Genomic DNA, 21,152 nt, shown 5'->3' on the forward strand with positions numbered 1-21,152 from the left:
TTGTGTCTTTCCACCCTTGAGGAAGCTAGAGCAGTAAGTGGCCCTGCAGCTTTTCTTTTATTCCCTTTAACTCTCTGACCATCGGATGTATGGATCTGCATAACCTCCATCTCAGATTCTAAGTGCAAATGTGAGTGATGTACCTGGACAAATATTGTTATAGATACCAATGGCACTATATCAGAACCCACACCCACAGCCATTTTGCTTATCACATTAGGGGAATGACCCTTCTTTAAGTATTTGCCCTGTGCCATAACCTTTGGCCTAGGTTCCAAGGGTATCTTTGGAACTGATCTCAAGGGATCCGACAGAAACCCAGAACTGTGCTTGGCCCTGCTAATAGGAGCAGTATTTTGTACCATACTCTTACCTGGAATGCGAGGAGTCTGATCCCAAAGGGTGCTCCCATTAGGATTGGCTCTGCTAACAGAGGCAGACACCTGTAGGGGTCTACTGTATCTGGAACTATGATCTGATGGCTTAGGAACCCTTAATACTGGAGGTTTTGCATTCACTCCAGGAGCACAGAATGGAAATTTTAGAGAGATCTTGGGGTTTTTATTCCTTGAGGGGCTAGGGTACAATCCAAACCTCAGTCTGACTCTTGAATCCACTGGTTACAAAACTGGAGCTTTGGCCTCCTGAAGTAGTAAGGCTTGGAGCCTGTTCCGATGCTCCTCATGAGCTCTTGGGGAGAAAGTGCCTCATTCTCTCTTTTGCAGTGCACAGTGAGTCCTTTCCCCAAGCAAGCTAGACCCCTCATATGGGCATTCAATGCAGGAAGTATAGCAGGACAATGCACCTACCTTGAATCCTGGCCTCTTTTCCTTTGGATCAGCCGTAACATCTGTAAACCTGCACGGGGGGGGGGGGGGGGGGGAAGAGAAGAGGAGGAACTGCAGAGGAGCCAGGTCATAGGAGCAGGAGCAGCCAAAGAAGGGACTGCTGCACTGGGATGAGGGGGGTAAAATGGGGCCCAGCTGGGGACAATCCCCCCCCCCCCGACACACACACAGAGAAACACTCCAGAGGCACTACGACCTGACCTGCCTCCACCATGTAGCCTTGGGTGGAAACCTGCAGAGAGGAAGCCAGTCCCAGATACTCCAGCCAGCAGAAGCTGCCAAACCAGGAACTTTTAGACATTCAGAGAGCTTTCTACAGTTGAGTGGACTTTCTCTGCCCAGCACTGATTGCTCCAACCTTCCCCTTCTCTTCATTCCATACCCACCCTGTCCTCCTCAGATACATTCTGATCTCTCTCCAGCTAGTTTATCCCTTCTTAAATAAATTTACCCCACAAAATCATGGCACTCACATAATATTTGCTTCTATGGTACTAACATGATGTTTGCTTCCATCACATAGATATAACACAGTGAACAAAGACTACAATTTTGTCACAGACACATGACTTCAGCCCCAGCAGCTGGGAGCTGCAGGGTCCCACCGCCTTCCACAGTGGCAGGGAGCTGCGAGTTACACCCGCGGTCTGAGGCAGTGGTCCTCAAAGCTCCGAGCCACCATGGGCAACAGGGGTACCCACAGTTCTGTGGCCACCACGGCGAGGTAGGGGGACCACCCCGCAGTTCTGAGCCCCCATGTTTGGTGGAGGCCCTGGAAACCCCAGCCACCACACAGCTGCCCAGCCCCTTCCCATTTTATCATGGATATTTTCCGTAAGAGAGTCAGAGACAGGTCACAGGCTTCCATTAATTTTTCTTTATTGCCAATGACCTGTCCAAGACTTTCACTAAAAATATCCATGACCAAATATGAGCCTTAGTTATACCCCTTCCCCCACAGTACGCCTATGCCTATCTAGAGTGTAGGCTCTTCCATTTACTACGCTGTTTCTACAATGCCTAGCACAATGATGCCCCATTCTTGGTTAGCCCCCAAGAACTATTGTAATAAACATGATTTATTTATTTAAGTTTAAGATAAAATTTCTTACAATAATCCTAAAACTTCCACGGAGCCAAGTCTTCAGAGAGGTTCCTGGTCCATCTGCTGCTGCATCTGGAAAGAACTGAGATGGCTAGAACACGCATTCCCATAGCACCTCTCTCAAAGTGTTCAGGAACGGTGAAGGGAGGAGCAGTGAGTGTGCTACTCAACACCGCATCATCAGGACCACATTGCCAAAGCATGCCATGAGCTGGAATGTGCAGAGGCCACTCAAAGAACAAAGATTTAATAGAAACTGAGTTGAACTGTGAACTGAAATATCTGCTACTTTTATCTGCCAGTACATGCACAATAATTGGTTCATTCCCTAATCATAACCTTAGAGCAGGGGTGGGCAAACTACAGCCTGGGGGCCATGTCTGGCCCTTCAGACGTTTTAATCTGGCCATCGAGCTCCAGCTGGGGAGCAGGGTCTGCCCTGTTCCGGGTGTGCCGTGGCCGGGAACTGTGGCCAATGAGAACTGCAGGGGCGGCACCTGTGGACAGGGCAGCGCGCAGAGCGACCTGACCGCGCCTCCGTGTAGGAGCCAGAGGGGGGGACATGCCACTGCTTCTGTGAGCTGCTTGAAGTAAGCGCCACCTGGAGCCTGCACCCCTGCTCCCCCCCTGCAACCCCGACGTCCTGACCCAGCCCTGATCCCCCTCCTGCTCTCCGCACCCCCAACCCCTCATCCCCAGCCCCAACCCAGAGCCTGCACCCCCAGCCAGAGCTCTCACCCCCTTCTGCACGCCAACCCGCAATTTCATGAACATTCATGGCCCACCATACAATTTCCATACCCAGATGTGACCCTGGTGCCAAAAAGTTTGCCCGTCCCTGCCTTAGAGAGAGAGAGAGAAAAAAAAATCCCTGCAGTCTTAAATATACAGGAGTTAATACTCTGGGAGAGATTAAAGAGCAATTATTTGGATTAGAGATATAGAGCCTGGAAATCTTTCCCAGGTGGGATGTATATGTGAAAAGGACACCTTTCACAGGAGGATGCTCTTAGAACGTTTCTTCTTGTTTGAGAGCTTATATTAGTTCTTCCAGTATTCCCCTCTTACATGTACAGGAAACATCTCTCAAACCAATAAATGCTTTCAAAACAGGCAGAAACATTTTATATGCACTCGCTGTCCACAACAGTGCCTGGCCCCCGACTGCCAGTGATGCTTTGACTGATCAGTGTAAACGTGAAACAATCATGCATTAGAGAACAAATAGGATCCTAAGTACAACATGACCGTGGCAAAGCAAACAACTACAAGCTTAATTTTTATTATACAGTATTTGCCTAAAGAATAGAGGTAGTCCGAGCCTTGCCTGATGGGGTGGCGGGAAGAAAGTTTACCTGCAAGGTCCAGCAGTCTTGCCCAACCAGAGCTGGGGTCCAGCTGTTCCTTGAGTTGGGAAGGCCCCTACTTAGCACACTAACTGCTCAAACCACAAACATCCAAGCATATGATTATGATGAACTGACTGGGGGCCTCCCCAATAGACACTGAATTTAAAGCTCCAAGAAACATTACTGAAATTTAAACTTCTGTTTCATCATTTAGGCATTTCACTTTTATGTATTTGAGACTAGACAAAAAATGGATTGGTCTGTTCACTTTTGTTTCTAGTCAGTTATTTTGTTTTTCATTCACTAACAGATTTGGGGAGGAGATAACAGATCATGTCCTTTTAAAGGACCTATGTAGAGTCCAATTAGTTGTAAATATGACCATTTCCAGGTCTAAATATATTGGGTGAAAATCCAGGCCTCACTGACTTGAACAGGGCCAGAATTTCACCCACTATCACCGAGTGAAAAGTCACTTGGAAACACATTTGTTTATGATCTAACAATGGTTTAACAGATGCTTGTACACCTTTCAGCAGAAATTAATCTGCTGTTTTTTCATCCAGAGCCCTAGCTCAAGTCCGATTTTCAAGACATCTTAAATTACTCTCTCATTCCTCATCAAGATCCTGCTTGAAGACAAGTGTAAAGACCTAGTTCACATGTTCAATCCCACTCACCACAACTTCAAAAAGACATTTTTCTCTGGATTTTCGCCCCACCTTTTATTTGCATTCTTCAAACCAGACAGCCAGGTCTGGTCTCCAGTGGAGGTTAGCCATCAGCATAGCTAAACTGATGCATCTGCACCAATGCAAACCTTTAACTCAGAAATGGTACACTGGTGTAAAATGTGATTTGCATCAATTCATCTGCCCCAGAGTAATCTTACACCAATGTACCCTGTCTATGCTAGTGGTTTGCCCTGGTGCAAACGCATCAGTTAGCTATGCTAGTGGCTAAAAAACCCCAGTGTAGACAAAAGCCACAAAAATATTTGAGGAGTCTGTACAAAAGACGCCCTACACAAAACCTGATCAGTTATAACTGTATGTGTTATAGCCATTGCTCGTTTCTGATTAAAAACATAACCAGGAAATACACTCAGATTCTTTAGAAAGCTACCTCTTTAAAATTCTAGCTGTTCTACTTAATATTCTGTAAATTTAGAGTGTATTGGATTAAGAGTTTAAGACCATATAAGCATATTTGTAAAAAAATTAGAGTAAAGACTGGAAACAAATGGCAAAAGGCAAGCAGTGTTGAAATGGTCTTTTAAAACATAATGCAGCAAGCAGTAAAACAACAGAAATGGACAGTTTCTGCCCCCTGTAGTTTCTACTGCTATCTGGATTTTTAAGACTCAACACTCAAAAAGTAAAGATAGTGTCCGAGAAATCTAAAGAACAACGGATTGATGATCGCTCACTGGATAACCAACTGTGCAAGACAGTTTTCACGGGAGGTTCTTATGACCAAAAGAAGATTTATTCAATGAAGCTTCATATACATATACAACTGTAATTTTGCATGATTTCTACAGCAACGAACAAGATTTTATGATTGATTTTTTTTCTGCTGAAAACTCAGTGACATAATTTGAGAAAACCGAGGTCCAGTTTTTCTGAAGTCATTTTTCTATCCACCTCTACATATTGATCAGGATTCAGAACAAGAACTCTCATCCATGGAGGGGCACATTCTTAATATCAAAGCTATACCACGTTCATAGTATCATACCACAGACGAATACGGAATTATTTTCCAATTGCTAGAATACTCATTCAAAATTAGTTTAATTATTCTTAAAAGTAATTTCTAGGTGAAGAGGCAGGAAGTATTCATGTTATTAATCAAAACAAATTATCACTCCAGCAGTAAGACTCATTATCTGATAGTGAAAAAAGAAAAGCAGTACTTGTGGCACCTTAGAGACTAACAAATTTATTAGAGCATAAGCTTTCGTGAGCTACAGCTCACTTCATCGAAATGCATCCGATGAAGTGAGCTGTAGCTCACGAAAGCTTATGCTCTAATAAATTTGTTAGTCTCTAAGGTGCCACAAGTACTGCTTTTCTTTTTGCAAATACAGACTAACACGGCTGCTACTCTGAAACCTATCTGATAGTGGTCAGCCTTCCTACCTCACATTTGTCTTTTGTTTTTCACAGCATACTAGACAAAACTAACCACCATGAATGCATGTTTTCATTTAAGCCATTATATCCCATATAACAAGTCATGTTTTGGTCTACTTTCCTCCCTTTAACACAAAATTATTACGGGGTATGAAAAAGTTTGTTACTGAAGCATTAGGCTACATTCAATGACAAGAAGAGAATAAATACTCCAACATGCCAGTAGCTAGATTTAATACTGCTTGAACATTAAATGACTGAATAGTTTTACTAAATATACAAGTGTGGTTAAGTGTCCCATTTGCTGCCCCTTTAAAATAAAGATCTTATAAGTTGAGATAGCACACAAGTTGCACAGTCCTTTTATGAGCCCTTTTAATATATCTAATTTCGGAATGTTGTCTTTCATTCTATAACTAGCTATTTTTATGAGTGATTTGACTAATCGAACGAAAAGAAGTTATGATCACAGGACAGGTAATTGACTGCCTCAATATTAGGCCCTATCCTTGCCACCTTGAAGAACAAGCTTTATTCCTTGAGCTGCTGTTGCAATCTCCTTTTCGGTCATTAATGTGATCACTGAAAGAAATCTGCAAAGTCACTTTGAGGTAAGAACTAGTTAACTCCAAGGAAGAGAATCTGTGAACAGTTAACAGACCAATCTTGCAGAAACATGTCTGAGTATATAACTGATATTTTAAAAATCGGTCAAATAGTAACTGACTTGTTTTACACAAGTGTTCTGGCCATCAGTCTTCTCCAATATATTCATTATGCTATTTGTGCAGTACATTCTCTGTACATTTGCGAGAGCAAAGTACCCTCACTCTTGCTGTGTATAAAATACTGATTCAATTCTTTCCCTCCCACCAAACTAAGAATCTCTTTCTGATTCTGTTATCAGTGGATGCATTAGATCATTAAAAAAAAGTCATTCCACAGACATAAAAATCTGCAGACGTATTTCCAGTCATTGTGTCTTTAAGCCTTTTCTAAGTACACATTACGTGCAAGCGTGATTTGCAAGCTCCTCTCGCCTTTCCCACTGCTCCATAAATTAGATGCAGGACAAGCCTCAGTCTCTGTATCCCATGCTTCTCAAACGCTGGCCTCTATCCGCTTAAGTGCCTATGCAGTAGCTACATTTAATAATTTACCAGTGGGTGACACACTGAATTAAAGATCCATTTCTCCCTTTCGGCTTCCTTAACCCTGTCACTTACTGTACAAGACCCTGATCGGAAGCAGCCTATTCACTGCAGGAGGCTGCCTCCCAGCGCTCGGCTGCAGGCCGGCCATGCCCATCTGCCCTGGGAGCTCTCCCTCCCCCGCAGAAAAGCAATGCAGTTGCCTGATTCCGGGAAACCCTCACTCCCCCCCAGCACCTGGGAGGAGGCGGCGGCGGCGGCGGCGCTCGGCCCAGCCTCCCACCCCTGGGATGGGAGAGGAAAGCCCTTGCGGCAGCCTCCCCCACCAGCCCAGCCCCTCCACCCGGGGCAGGTGTTGGAGGGAATCCCCTGCGTCCCCTCCCGTGCTCACTGGGGGGGGGGGGGGCTGAACGGCGCTTGCCCCCCCCCCCGATTGTCCCTTCACCCCCTCGCCCCGCGGCGGGGCTGGGCAGCCCCTTCCCCGCTATAGGAGGCCGGAGGCGCCCCCCCCCCGGGTGCGGGTCAGGCAGGGGCGGAGCCGCCCCCCCGGGATCGGGGCCCGCCGGGTTGGGCGGAGCGGGGTGTGGCCCGGCCCCGCGGGCTGAGGCGGAGGGACGCGCGCCGCTCCCCCCCCCGCCAGCCCCGGTACCTTGCGCTTCCTGGTCTCGGCCGAGCCGCTCCACACGAAGCACTGGTAGATCGCCCGCAGGTTCTGCTTCCAGTTCTCCACCTTGAAGCCGGTCACATGGCAGCACCCGGCGGCCGGCGGACTCATGTCCGACCCCCCCTCATCAATCCGCCCGCAGACGGGCCGGGCCGGCGGGCAGCGAGCCGGCCCCTTCCCCCTCGCAGCCGCACGGACACGGGACGGGGCCGCCGCCGCTCGCGCGCTCGCTCCCAGGCGCCGGCCCCCTCACGCCGCCCGCCGCTGGCTCCGGCGGCGCGGCCTCCCCCGCCCCCGCGAGCTGCGGCGGGGCGCGGGGAGCGGCTCGCCCCGAGGGCCGGGCTCCCCCCCCCCGCTCCTCCCGCCGGCGCCGAACAAAGCGCGGCGGCCGGGCGGCAGCGCACAAAGATGGGGCGCGCGAGGAGGAGGCGGCGGCCGCTGCCGCCCCCAGAGTGGCCGCCGCCGCCGTTAACTCATGGAGGCCGCTGGGAGGCGGTGGGGCTCGGGGAGACCCTGGCGACGGAGGTGCTGCCGCGAGGGGGCGGGGGCTCGTCCGCCGCCGCCGCCGCTGCCGCTCCCCCAGCCGGCCGCCTGCTCGGCTTCTGTCTCTTTAAATCGCTCCCCCTCCCCCCGCAGCGTTTAATGGCCCTAGCTGCGAACTCAACCTAGCCCGCCAGGCCCGGAGTGGGACCGACCAACAGGGAAGGGGCAGGGGGCGGTGTTGGCCGGCCCCTCCGCCCCTCCGCTATTGGGGTGGGAGGCGAGGGAAGGAGCGCGACCGTTGGTCGGACGCCTGTCCCTCCAGGCTTGGGCTACGCCTCCTCCGGCGTCTCCTTGGCGCGTCGCCCTATCCAACGCGTCCCTGGGGGAAAAGGCGGGCACTGACAAGATGATGGACAACGCAAGTACACCAATGAGGAGAGAGAGGCGGGGCCTGTGTTGCAATCGGCGCTGCCGGATTGGCCGCGGAGCTCCCGTGGCGAGGCAGAGGACTAAAGGGATTGGCTCAACGGAGCTGTCAGGGTGGAGCCGCCCACAGCATCAGGCTGCGTTGCGGGGCAGAGCTGCTGTCATATCCGCTTATCCCTGCAGCTTCTCTGTTACCCCAGTGATTTCCTGAAAGGAAGGAGGGGGAGGGGGTAGAGGCTGGGCGCGGGAGCTGCTGCCCCCTTTCTCCTGCGGGGCAGGATACATCCCCCCCTCGACACACAGGCCTATAGCGCCGCTCTGCCCCACCACGGGCCTATAGCGCCGCTCTGCCCCACCACGGGCCCACGGCACCCGCCTCACAGCCGCTCTGCCCCACCACGGGCCTATAGCGCCGCTCTGCCCCACCACGGGCCCACGGCACCCGCCTCACAGCCGCTCTGCCCCACCACGGGCCTATAGCGCCGCTCTGCCCCACCACGGGCCCACGGCACCCGCCTCACAGCCGCTCTGCCCCACCACAGGCCTATAGCGCCGCTCTGCCCCACCACGGGCCCACGGCACCCGCCTCACAGCCGCTCTGCCCCACCACGGGTCCACGGCACCTGCCTCACAGGCCACAGCGCCGCTCTGCCCCACCACAGGCCCACAGCACCCGCCTCACAGCCGCTCTGCCCCACCACAGGCCTATAGCGCCGCTCTGCCCCACCACGGGCCCACGGCACCCGCCTCACAGGCCACAGCGCCGCTCTGCCCCACCACGGGCCCACGGCACCCGCCTCACAGGCCACAGCGCCGCTCTGCCCCACCACGGGCCCACGGCACCCGCCTCACAGCCGCTCTGCCCCACCACGGGCCCACGGCACCCGCCTCACAGCCGCTCTGCCCCACCACGGGCCTATAGCGCCGCTCTGCCCCACCACGGGCCCACGGCACCCGCCTCACAGGCCACAGCGCCGCTCTGCCCCACCACGGGCCCACGGCACCCGCCTCACAGGCCACAGCGCCGCTCTGCCCCACCACGGGCCCACGGCACCCGCCTCACAGCCGCTCTGCCCCACCACGGGCCCACGGCACCCGCCTCACAGCCGCTCTGCCCCACCACGGGCCTATAGCGCCGCTCTGCCCCACCACGGGCCCACGGCACCCGCCTCACAGCCGCTCTGCCCCACCACGGGCCTATAGCGCCGCTCTGCCCCACCACGGGCCCACGGCACCCGCCTCACAGCCGCTCTGCCCCACCACGGGCCTATAGCGCCGCTCTGCCCCACCACGGGCCCACGGCACCCGCCTCACAGGCCACAGCGCCGCTCTGCCCCACCACGGGCCTATAGCGCCGCTCTGCCCCACCACGGGCCCACGGCACCCGCCTCACAGCCACTCTGCCCCACCACAGGCCTATAGCGCCGCTCTGCCCCACCACGGGCCCACGGCACCCGCCTCACAGCCGCTCTGCCCCACCACAGACCTATAGCGCCGCTCTGCCCCACCACGGGCCTATAGCGCCGCTCTGCCCCACCACGGACCCACAGCACCCGCCTCACAGCCGCTCTGCCCCACCACAGGCCTATAGCGCCGCTCTGCCCCACCACGGGCCCACGGCACCCGCCTCACAGCCGCTCTGCCCCACCACGGGTCCACGGCACCTGCCTCACAGGCCACAGCGCCGCTCTGCCCCACCACAGGCCCACAGCACCCGCCTCACAGCCGCTCTGCCCCACCACAGGCCTATAGCGCCGCTCTGCCCCACCACGGGCCCACGGCACCCGCCTCACAGGCCACAGCGCCGCTCTGCCCCACCACGGGCCCACGGCACCCGCCTCACAGGCCACAGCGCCGCTCTGCCCCACCACGGGCCCACGGCACCCGCCTCACAGCCGCTCTGCCCCACCACGGGCCCACGGCACCCGCCTCACAGCCGCTCTGCCCCCCCCACGGGCCTATAGCGCCGCTCTGCCCCACCACGGGCCCACGGCACCCGCCTCACAGGCCACAGCGCCGCTCTGCCCCACCACGGGCCCACGGCACCCGCCTCACAGGCCACAGCGCCGCTCTGCCCCACCACGGGCCCACGGCACCCGCCTCACAGCCGCTCTGCCCCACCACGGGCCCACGGCACCCGCCTCACAGCCGCTCTGCCCCACCACGGGCCTATAGCGCCACTCTGCCCCACCACGGGCCCACGGCACCCGCCTCACAGGCCACAGCGCCGCTCTGCCCCACCACGGGCCCACGGCACCCGCCTCACAGGCCACAGCGCCGCTCTGCCCCACCACGGGCCCACGGCACCCGCCTCACAGCCGCTCTGCCCCACCACGGGCCCACGGCACCCGCCTCACAGCCGCTCTGCCCCACCACGGGCCTATAGCGCCGCTCTGCCCCACCACGGGCCCACGGCACCCGCCTCACAGCCGCTCTGCCCCACCACAGGCCTATAGCGCCGCTCTGCCCCACCACGGGCCCACGGCACCCGCCTCACAGCCGCTCTGCCCCACCACGGGCCTATAGCGCCGCTCTGCCCCACCACGGGCCCACGGCACCCGCCTCACAGCCGCTCTGCCCCACCCCGGGCCTATCGCGCCGCTCTGCCCCACCACGGGCCCACGGCACCCGCCTCACAGCCGCTCTGCCCCACCACGGGCCTATAGCGCCGCTCTGCCCCACCACGGGCCCACGGCACCCGCCTCACAGCCGCTCTGCCCCACCACGGGCCTATAGCGCCGCTCTGCCCCACCACGGGCCCACGGCACCCGCCTCACAGGCCACAGCGCCGCTCTGCCCCACCACGGGCCCACGGCACCCGCCTCACAGGCCACAGCGCCGCTCTGCCCCACCACGGGCCCACGGCACCCGCCTCACAGCCGCTCTGCCCCACCACGGGCCTATAGCGCCGCTCTGCCCCACCACGGGCCCACGGCACCCGCCTCACAGCCGCTCTGCCCCACCACGGGCCTATAGCGCCGCTCTGCCCCACCACGGGCCCACGGCACCCGCCTCACAGCCGCTCTGCCCCACCACGGGCCTATAGCGCCGCTCTGCCCCACCACGGGCCCACGGCACCCGCCTCACAGCCGCTCTGCCCCACCACAGGCCTATAGCGCCGCTCTGCCCCACCACGGGCCCACGGCACCCGCCTCACAGCCGCTCTGCCCCACCACGGGCCTATAGCGCCGCTCTGCCCCACCACGGGCCCACGGCACCCGCCTCACAGCCGCTCTGCCCCACCACGGGCCTATAGCGCCGCTCTGCCCCACCACGGGCCCACGGCACCCGCCTCACAGGCCACAGCGCCGCTCTGCCCCACCACGGGCCCACGGCACCCGCCTCACAGGCCACAGCGCCGCTCTGCCCCACCACGGGCCCACGGCACCCGCCTCACAGCCGCTCTGCCCCACCACAGGCCTATAGCGCCGCTCTGCCCCACCACGGGCCCACGGCACCCGCCTCACAGCCGCTCTGCCCCACCACAGGCCTATAGCGCCGCTCTGCCCCACCACGGGCCCACGGCACCTGCCTCACAGCCACTCTGCCCCACCACAGGCCCACGGCACCCGCCTCACAGCCGCTCTGCCCCACCACGGGCCCACGGCACCCGCCTCACAGCCGCTCTGCCCCACCACAGGCCTATAGCGCCGCTCTGCCCCACCACGGGCCCACGGCACCCGCCTCACAGGCCACAGCGCCGCTCTGCCCCACCACGGGCCTATAGCGCCGCTCTGCCCCACCACGGGCCCACGGCACCCGCCTCACAGCCGCTCTGCCCCACCACGGGCCTATAGCGCCGCTCTGCCCCACCACGGGCCCACGGCACCCGCCTCACAGCCGCTCTGCCCCACCACAGGCCTATAGCGCCGCTCTGCCCCACCACGGGCCCACGGCACCCGCCTCACAGCCGCTCTGCCCCACCACGGGCCTATAGCGCCGCTCTGCCCCACCACGGGCCCACGGCACCCGCCTCACAGCCGCTCTGCCCCACCACGGGCCTATAGCGCCGCTCTGCCCCACCACGGGCCCACGGCACCCGCCTCACAGCCCACAGCGCCGCTCTGCCCCACCACGGGCCTATAGCGCCGCTCTGCCCCACCACGGGCCCACGGCACCCGCCTCACAGCCGCTCTGCCCCACCACGGGCCTATAGCGCCGCTCTGCCCCACCACGGGCCCACGGCACCCGCCTCACAGCCGCTCTGCCCCACCACGGGCCTATAGCGCCGCTCTGCCCCACCACGGGCCCACGGCACCCGCCTCACAGGCCACAGCGCCGCTCTGCCCCACCACGGGCCTATAGCGCCGCTCTGCCCCACCACGGGCCCACGGCACCCGCCTCACAGCCGCTCTGCCCCACCACGGGCCCACGGCACCCGCCTCACAGCCACTCTGCCCCACCACAGGCCTATAGCGCCGCTCTGCCCCACCACGGGCCCACGGCACCCGCCTCACAGCCGCTCTGCCCCACCACGGGTCCACGGCACCTGCCTCACAGGCCACAGCGCCGCTCTGCCCCACCACGGGCCCACAGCACCCGCCTCACAGCCGCTCTGCCCCACCACAGGCCTATAGCGCCGCTCTGCCCCACCACGGGCCCACGGCACCCGCCTCACAGCCGCTCTGCCCCACCACAGGCCTATAGCGCCGCTCTGCCCCACCACGGGCCCACGGCACCCGCCTCACAGCCGCTCTGCCCCACCACAGGCCTATAGCGCCGCTCTGCCCCACCACGGGCCCACGGCACCCGCCTCACAGCCGCTCTGCCCCACCACGGGCCTATAGCGCCGCTCTGCCCCACCACGGGGCCCACGGCACCCGCCTCACAGCCGCTCTGCCCCACCACAGGCCTATAGCGCCGCTCTGCCCCACCACGGGCCCACGGCACCCGCCTCACAGCCGCTCTGCCCCACCACAGGCCCACGGCACCCACCTCACAGCCGCTCTGCCCCACCACGGGCCTATAGCGCTGCTCTGCCCCACCACAGGCCCACGGCACCCGCCTCACAGCCGCTCTGCCCCACCACAGGCCCACGGCACCCGCCTCACAGCCGCTCTGCCCCACCACAGGCCCACGGCACCCGCCTCACAGCCGCTCTGCCCCACCACGGGCCCACGGCACCCACCTCACAGCCGCTCTGCCCCACCACGGGCCTATAGCGCCGCTCTGCCCCACCACGGGCCCACGGCACCCGCCTCACAGCCGCTCTGCCCCACCACGGGCCTATAGCGCCGCTCTGCCCCACCACGGGCCCACGGCACCCGCCTTACAGCCGCTCTGCCCCACCACGGGCCTATAGCGCCGCTCTGCCCCACCACGGGCCCACGGCACCCGCCTCACAGCCGCTCTGCCCCACCACAGGCCTATAGTGCCGCTCTGCCCCACCACGGGCCCACGGCACCCGCCTCACAGCCGCTCTGCCCCACCACAGGCCTATAGCGCCGCTCTGCCCCACCACGGGCCCACGGCACCCGCCTCACAGCCGCTCTGCCCCACCACAGGCCCACGGCACCCGCCTCACAGCCGCTCTGCCCCACCACGGGCCCACGGCACCCACCTCACAGCCGCTCTGCCCCACCACGGGCCTATAGCGCCGCTCTGCCCCACCACGGGCCCACAGCACCCGCCTCACAGCCGCTCTGCCCCACCACAGGCCTATAGCGCCGCTCTGCCCCACCACGGGTCCACGGCACCTGCCTCACAGGCCACAGCGCCGCTCTGCCTCACCACGGGCCCACAGCACCTGCCTCACAGCCGCTCTGCCCCACCACAGGCCCACGGCACCCGCCTCACAGCCGCTCTGCCCCACCACAGGCCTATAGCGCCGCTCTGCCCCACCACGGGCCCACAGCACCCGCCTCACAGCCGCTCTGCCCCACCACGGGCCTATAGCGCCGCTCTGCCCCACCACGGGCCCACAGCACCCGCCTCACAGCCGCTCTGCCCCACCACGGGCCTATAGCGCTGCTCTGCCCCACCAGAGGCCCACGGCACCCGCCTCACAGCCGCTCTGCCCCACCACAGGCCCACGGCACCCACCTCACAGCCGCTCTGCCCCACCACGGGCCTATAGCGCCGCTCTGCCCCACCACGGGCCCACAGCACCCGCCTCACAGCCGCTCTGCCCCACCACAGGCCTATAGCGCCGCTCTGCCCCACCACGGGTCCACGGCACCTGCCTCACAGGCCACAGCGCCGCTCTGCCCCACCACGGGCCCACAGCACCTGCCTCACAGCCGCTCTGCCCCACCACAGGCCCACGGCACCCGCCTCACAGCCGCTCTGCCCCACCACAGGCCTATAGCGCCGCTCTGCCCCACCACGGGCCCACAGCACCCGCCTCACAGCCGCTCTGCCCCACCACGGGCCTATAGCGCCGCTCTGCCCCACCACGGGCCCACAGCACCCGCCTCACAGCCGCTCTGCCCCACCACGGGCCTATAGCGCTGCTCTGCCCCACCACAGGCCCACGGCACCCGCCTCACAGCCGCTCTGCCCCACCACAGGCCCACGGCACCCACCTCACAGCCGCTCTGCCCCACCACGGGCCTATAGCGCCGCTCTGCCCCACCACGGGTCCACGGCACCTGCCTCACAGGCCACAGCGCCGCTCTGCCCCACCACGGGCCCACGGCACCCGCCTCACAGCCGCTCTGCCCCACCACAGGCCTATAGCGCCGCTCTGCCCCACCACGGGCCCACAGCACCCGCCTCACAGCCGCTCTGCCCCACCACGGGCCTATAGCGCCGCTCTGCCCCACCACAGGCCCACGGCACCCGCCTCACAGGCCACAGCGCCGCTCTGCCCCACCACAGGCCTATAGCGCCGCTCTGCCCCACCACGGGCCCACAGCACCCGCCTCACAGCCGCTCTGCCCCACCACGGGCCCACAGCACCCGCCTCACAGCCGCTCTGCCCCACCACGGGCCTATAGCGCCGCTCTGCCCCACCACGGGCCCACAGCACCCGCCTCACAGCCGCTCTGCCCCACTACGGGCCTATAGCGCTGCTCTGCCCCACCACAGGCCCACGGCACCCGCCCTGCCCCACCACAGGCCCACGGCACCCGCCTCACAGCCGCTCTGCCCCACCACAGGCCCACGGCACCCACCTCACAGCCGCTCTGCCCCACCACGGGCCTATAGCGCCGCTCTGCCCCACCACGGGTCCACGGCACCTGCCTCACAGGCCACAGCGCCGCTCTGCCCCACCACGGGCCCACAGCACCTGCCTCACAGCCGCTCTGCCCCACCACAGGCCTATAGCGCCGCTCTGTTCCACCACGGGCCCACGGCACCCGCCTCACAGCCGCTCTGCCCCACCACAGGCCTATAGCGCCGCTCTGCCCCACCACGGGCCCACAGCACCCGCCTCACAGCCGCTCTGCCCCACCACGGGCCTATAGCGCCGCTCTGCCCCACCACAGGCCCACGGCACCCGCCTCACAGGCCACAGCGCCGCTCTGCCCCACCACAGGCCTATAGCGCCGCTCTGCCCCACCACGGGCCCACAGCACCCGCCTCACAGGCCACAGCGCCGCTCTGCCCCACCACGGGCCCACGGCACCCGCCTCACAGGCCACAGCGCCGCTCTGCCCCACCACAGGCCTATAGCGCCGCTCTGCCCCACCACGGGCCCACGGCACCTGCCTCACAGCCGCTCTGCCCCACCACAGGCCTATAGCGCTGCTCTGCCCCACCACGGGCCTATAGCGCTGCTCTGCCCCACCACAGGCCTATAGCGCCGCTCTGCCCCACCACGGGTCCACGGCACCTGCCTCACAGCCGCTCTGCCCCACCACAGGCCTATAGCGCCGCTCTGCCCCACCACAGGCCTATAGCGCTGCTCTGCCCCACCACGGGCCCACAGCACCCGCCTCACAGCCGCTCTGCCCCACCACAGGCCTATAGCGCCGCTCTGCCCCACCACAGGCCCACGGCACCCGCCTCACAGGACCACAGCGCCGCTCTGCCACCACACAGGCCTATAGCGCCGCTCTGCTCCACCACGGGCCCCGGCACCGCCTCACAGCCGCTCGCCACCCACAGGCCTTATAGCGCTGCTCTGCCCACACGGGCCCACAGCACCCGCCTCACAGCGCCGCGCTGCCCCCCACAGCCTATAGCGCCGCCTGCCCCACCACATGGCCCAGCACCCGCCTCACAGCCGCTCTGCCCCACCACAGCCTATAGCGCTGCACAGCCCCATACCCGCTCGCACACAGCCCGCTCTGCCGCTCACCCCACCCAGGCCTATAGCGCCGCTCTGCCCCAGCACGGGCCTGTAGCGCCGCTCTGCCCCACCACAGGCCTATAGCGCCGCTCTGCCCCACCACGGGTCCACGGCACCCGCCTCACAGCCGCTCTGCCCCACCACAGGCCTATAGCGCCGCTCTGCCCCGCCACAGGCCCACGGCACCCGCCATCACAGTCCACAGCGCCGCTCTGCCCCACCACAGGCCTATAGCGCTGCTCTGCCCCACCACGGGCTCACGGCACCCGCCTCAGAGCCACTATGCCCCACCACAGGCCTATAGCGCTGCTGTGCCCCACCACGGGCCCATGGCACCCACCTCAGAGCCGCTCTGCCCCACCACAGGCCTATAGCGCTGCTCTGCCCCACCACAGGCCCACAGCACCCGCCTCACAGCCGCTCTGCCCCACCACAGGCCACAGCGCCACTCTGCCCCTCCACAGGCCTATAGCGCTGCTATGCCCCACCACAGGCCCACAGCACCCGTCTCACAGCTGCTCTGCCCCAACTCAGGCCTATTGCACTGCTCTGCCCCACCACGGGCCCACGGCACTCGCCTCAAAGCCGCTCTGCCCCACCACAGGCCTATAGCGCCACTCTGCCCCTCCATGGGCCCACGGCACCCGCCTCACAGCCGCTCTGCCCCACCACAGGCCTATAGCGCTGCTGTGCCCCACCACGGGCCCATGGCACCCGCCATACAGCCGCTCTGCCCCACCACAGGCCTATAGCGCTGCTGTGCCGCACCACGGGCCCACGGCACCCACCACAGAGCTGCTCTGCCCCACCACAGGCCTATAGCGCTGCTCTGGCCCACGATGCCCGCCATATAGCCGCTCTGCCCCCCCACCGGCCTACAGCGCTGCTCTGCCCTGCCACAGCATCCACCACAGGCCCACAGCACCCATCACGAGTCACAGAGCCACTCTGCCACGCCACAGCGCCCACCATGGGCCATAGAGCTGTTCTACCTTGCCCCAGGCCCAAGATGCCCTCCACACCCAGTTAGCATGTTGCTTGTGTCACTGGCCTATGGGTAGGCCCAGGTTGGCAGTCTATGGCTCCACAACAACTGAATAATTCGGAGCACATGCAGATGGAGAGGGCTCTCTCGTGGCTGGGTTTCCCTCCTTTAACCACACAACACAACTACATAAATACAGCCCCTGGTTTATTAACTTCTCCTGGCCACAAGGAGCACCATGCATTATACACTCTGAAATCAGAGTTGTGCTGTAGCTTTTTTCACATAAGCTGCAAGTTTATGTATGCATGAGCCTTAGGAATTCAAATCTTGATGCTCAGGGGAAACCAAAATGAGCTCCAATATTTTAAAATGTGTGTTTGTTTTCAACCTTTAAGAACCATTTATGGAGCCTAATACAATAAGATCTCATCATTTTATGGCACTGATATGCTAAATGCCATACCATGGCAAACCATGATATGACCAGTTCTGGTATTACTTCAGCCCTATCCTCTAAATTAATACATAAGGAAATGACAAGCCAGTGAAAAAACACAAAAATATTTGGACCTATACACAGCTCTTACAGATTGTATTTGCCACACACTACAGAGTTAATATACTTACAGAGTTACATAACAGTGGAGGGAGACAACGGACATAGATAAGAGGGGGAAACGACAGGCTTTTGGCAGACATTTGTAGAGATAGAGGTAGAGGGAAACCGGAGGCTGTTTCAGACAGCAGGTGCTACAGAGGACATCGTTCTTGCACTAGCAATGGGAAGATTGTGCAATAAGAAAGGTAGTGCTAAAGCACTTGGTTTGCCAATCTTTTTCAGTTCATGCTATTATTTAAGCACTTTTTGTAGGGATCCCAAACATTAAACTCAGCTGAAACTGCTATATCAGGCTTTTTAATACATAAAGCACTGTGAGGCTTAATTCTGCTCTCAGGCCTGTGGGTTCAACTCTCATTGAAGTCAAAGAGAATTATGACTGCATATCACAGGGCAGAATTTTGTCTCATGTTATCTGGAGTTTCCACTATTTGAAAAAAGAAATAAGGGATACTTAGTCACTGTTGTGTGAAAATTATTGCAAATTATTTAATAAGCTATTTGCAAATAATATGTATATTTCCATTTTAAAATAATTGTGAAATTTAATACTGGTGAAATGCATTGTGTTGACAGCCCCAGTGAATGAAGTTCTCTGTTTATCTACAGGCCTGCAGCAGAGCAAACTTCCCACACTCTTCCCTGCCACTGTGCCCAGGATCTGGGGGTAACTTCCTATAGGGATAACAGGAGCAGTTCAGTCTTCATGGCTCAAGCAGTTCTTAGCCTCTGTGGTGAAATTCCTATTCCACAAAGCCAACGGGCAGCTGAGGATGATACCAAGTCCTTCCCTTGACCCCCATATAATAACTGTCACTAGAAGGCCATCACTGTGGGAGTACAGGCTATGATTTTTAAAATAATAACCATAATAATAATAAAATAATAACAGCAAATAGTGCTGCTGCACATGCTTCCCCCACAATGCCCTCCATCCCTGATATAATGTTTGCTTCTGTCTTATGCAAAAACAATACTTTCAGTCACAGTTGTTTGAGCAGTACACTTCTTCCACCACCCACTCACCCTAACACACCAGAGCCCTCATGAGTCATAACTAGATTCCTAGGCCCCAATCCTGCAATGACAGCTATGTGGGCAGTCCTCTGCATCTGTGTGGCACCCTGTTGTCTTCAATGAAAACACTAATTTGATGGTCTCAATGTTAACCCATTTCACTGTATCACAAAACTACCATATAGTTTGCCAAGACATCTCACATTCTCTGCAGTCTGATAAGGTCACTTATAAATGTAAGGAACAGCAAGGGGGCGCCTGTATACTGACTTTATCATGTGTGAACTAAAATAAAACCAAACTCTTTCAGATATGGCAAAGATGCCCCAATGTTAATTCCACAAAAAGGACCAGGGAGGAAAAACTACAAATTCACTAATGGCCCGATCCTGCTCCCATAAAATCACTGACAAAATTCCCATTGACTTCACTGGGAGCTGAATTCTGCCTTAAACACATTAGCTATTGTATGTTTCTCTTACCATCACAGAGCAACACAAAACCAAAGAAATGTCTCATATTCCATGCTCAGGCATGCTGTTTAATAAGCATACTATCTTGATCTGAACAGCAAATCTGTAACAGACATATTTGAAAGAGACATCTCACCTAAGAAATGTCAAACACAGTTTTTAAAAATAACCTTGATCTTAAGATCTATAAATCTTTAGCAATGAAAAACCAACAGAAAATATACTATACATTTATTAATCAAGCAACTAGCAGCTGCCTCAAAAGAAAATTCATGCAAGCTATGACGGCACTCAGATATCATCTGTTAAAATTAAAGAAGGAAATAAATGATAAAACTGAGTTCTCTTGGATCTTTCTCATCCAGCTACAAAAGAGCCATCAAATAATTCTATCAATTAGTTTTAATTCAGAAGCCAATCTTTAAACTTCCAGTGGTCTCTCTCTCTCTCTGACAATGTGCCTGTTCTCCATAGCCTTAGACTAGCTAGTCATTTATCCTAGTTCCCATCACTGTAAATCAAACCAGTACATTACCTGCGATCATTGGGGGGGGGGGGGACTACATGTTGTAGAAGCACATTCACTGGCAAAACTTACAACATGTGACATTATTTCATGGGTAGCTGTGCTTCTCATCTGTCATCATGTGGTGTCAGCCTACTGACTGCAATAAGCAGTTCCCTCCTCCCTTCAGTAGGTGCTGCAAAAGGCATAGTGTATTTTGTGTGCTGGTAGAACTCGCACATCACCTTTCATTAGCAAGCTGTTCTTACATGATAGCATGTGCTTCAATGTGATGGACAGGCAAACTGAATAATTCATTTGCCAAATAGTATGAATATCAGCTGCATTTAGCAAGCCAAAAACTTTCAGCAGATATCTGTGCAATTCAAATAGGAACATTTTCAACACTGTTGATTTTGGGTGCTGAATGTGAGACACACGCTGTCCAATCTTCATTGCTACTGACAACACCAGTGATGTCAATGGTAGTTGAGGGTACTCATCATCTCTGAAGAATTTTAAGTCAGGTGTCCAAAAATTGAGACACTGAAAATTAGTGAACACTTTTGAAAATGTCGGCCTATGTTTTCAAGCTTTAAATTCCCTGAAATTCTTTCTGGCACATTATTTCCTCTGCAGTGACCTCCTCCACAGAGAACATAGCCAACCACCACCAGCTATAATAATCTGGTGTGGTACTGAGCTACTAAATCATAGAAAGAAAAGGAGTACTTGTTGCACCTTAGAGACTAACAAATTTATTAGAGCATAAGCTTTCGTGAGCTACAGCTCAATGCATCCGATGAAGTGAGCTGTAGCTCACGAAAGCTTATGCTCTAATAAATTTGTTAGTCTCTAAGGTGCCACAAGTACTCCTTTTCTTTTGCGAATACAGACTAACACGGCTGCTACTCTGAAACCTGTAAATCATAGAAATCACAGTAAGAATTTGTCTCAAAATTATATATAAGGACAGCTCCTCAGGCTTGTTGAGATCAAGTGCTTACTCAATGAGTGCTGCCAGAGCTTGAACAAAGATCTAGAAGAAGGGATCAGTGGACCATCAAGTTGTTAGTCCTTGTGCTTTCTATCTTGAGAACACATCAGTAACTTTGCAGTATAAAAGTTTCTCATTCTACTAATATCTTTC

General features: G+C 58.2%; 1 protein-coding gene across 6 annotated transcripts in view; it reads right to left on the minus strand.

Annotated features, from left to right (window-relative positions):
• The window catches only part of USP22 (ubiquitin specific peptidase 22), a 188,671-nt gene extending 181,284 nt beyond the window's left edge, over nt 1-7,387 (minus strand). For 5 of the 6 annotated variants that reach the window (XR_006274714.1, XM_043493716.1, XM_038418521.2 and 2 more), the window contains exon 1: nt 7,241-7,387. Coding sequence is in view for 4 of the 6 variants with exons in the window: in XM_043493716.1 (XP_043349651.1) it covers nt 7,241-7,366 (126 nt within the window). In the remaining 2 variants the exon portion in view is untranslated. Of the gene's footprint in view, nt 1-6,600; nt 6,665-7,240 lie in introns of those variants that run through there. The other variant, XM_043493719.1, reaches the window with a different exon arrangement.
• Between the last annotated feature and the right edge of the window lie 13,765 nt (nt 7,388-21,152).

Source organism: Dermochelys coriacea, chromosome 10 (genome assembly GCF_009764565.3).
Source record: "Dermochelys coriacea isolate rDerCor1 chromosome 10, rDerCor1.pri.v4, whole genome shotgun sequence".
NCBI classification, from domain to species: domain Eukaryota; kingdom Metazoa; phylum Chordata; order Testudines; family Dermochelyidae; genus Dermochelys; species Dermochelys coriacea.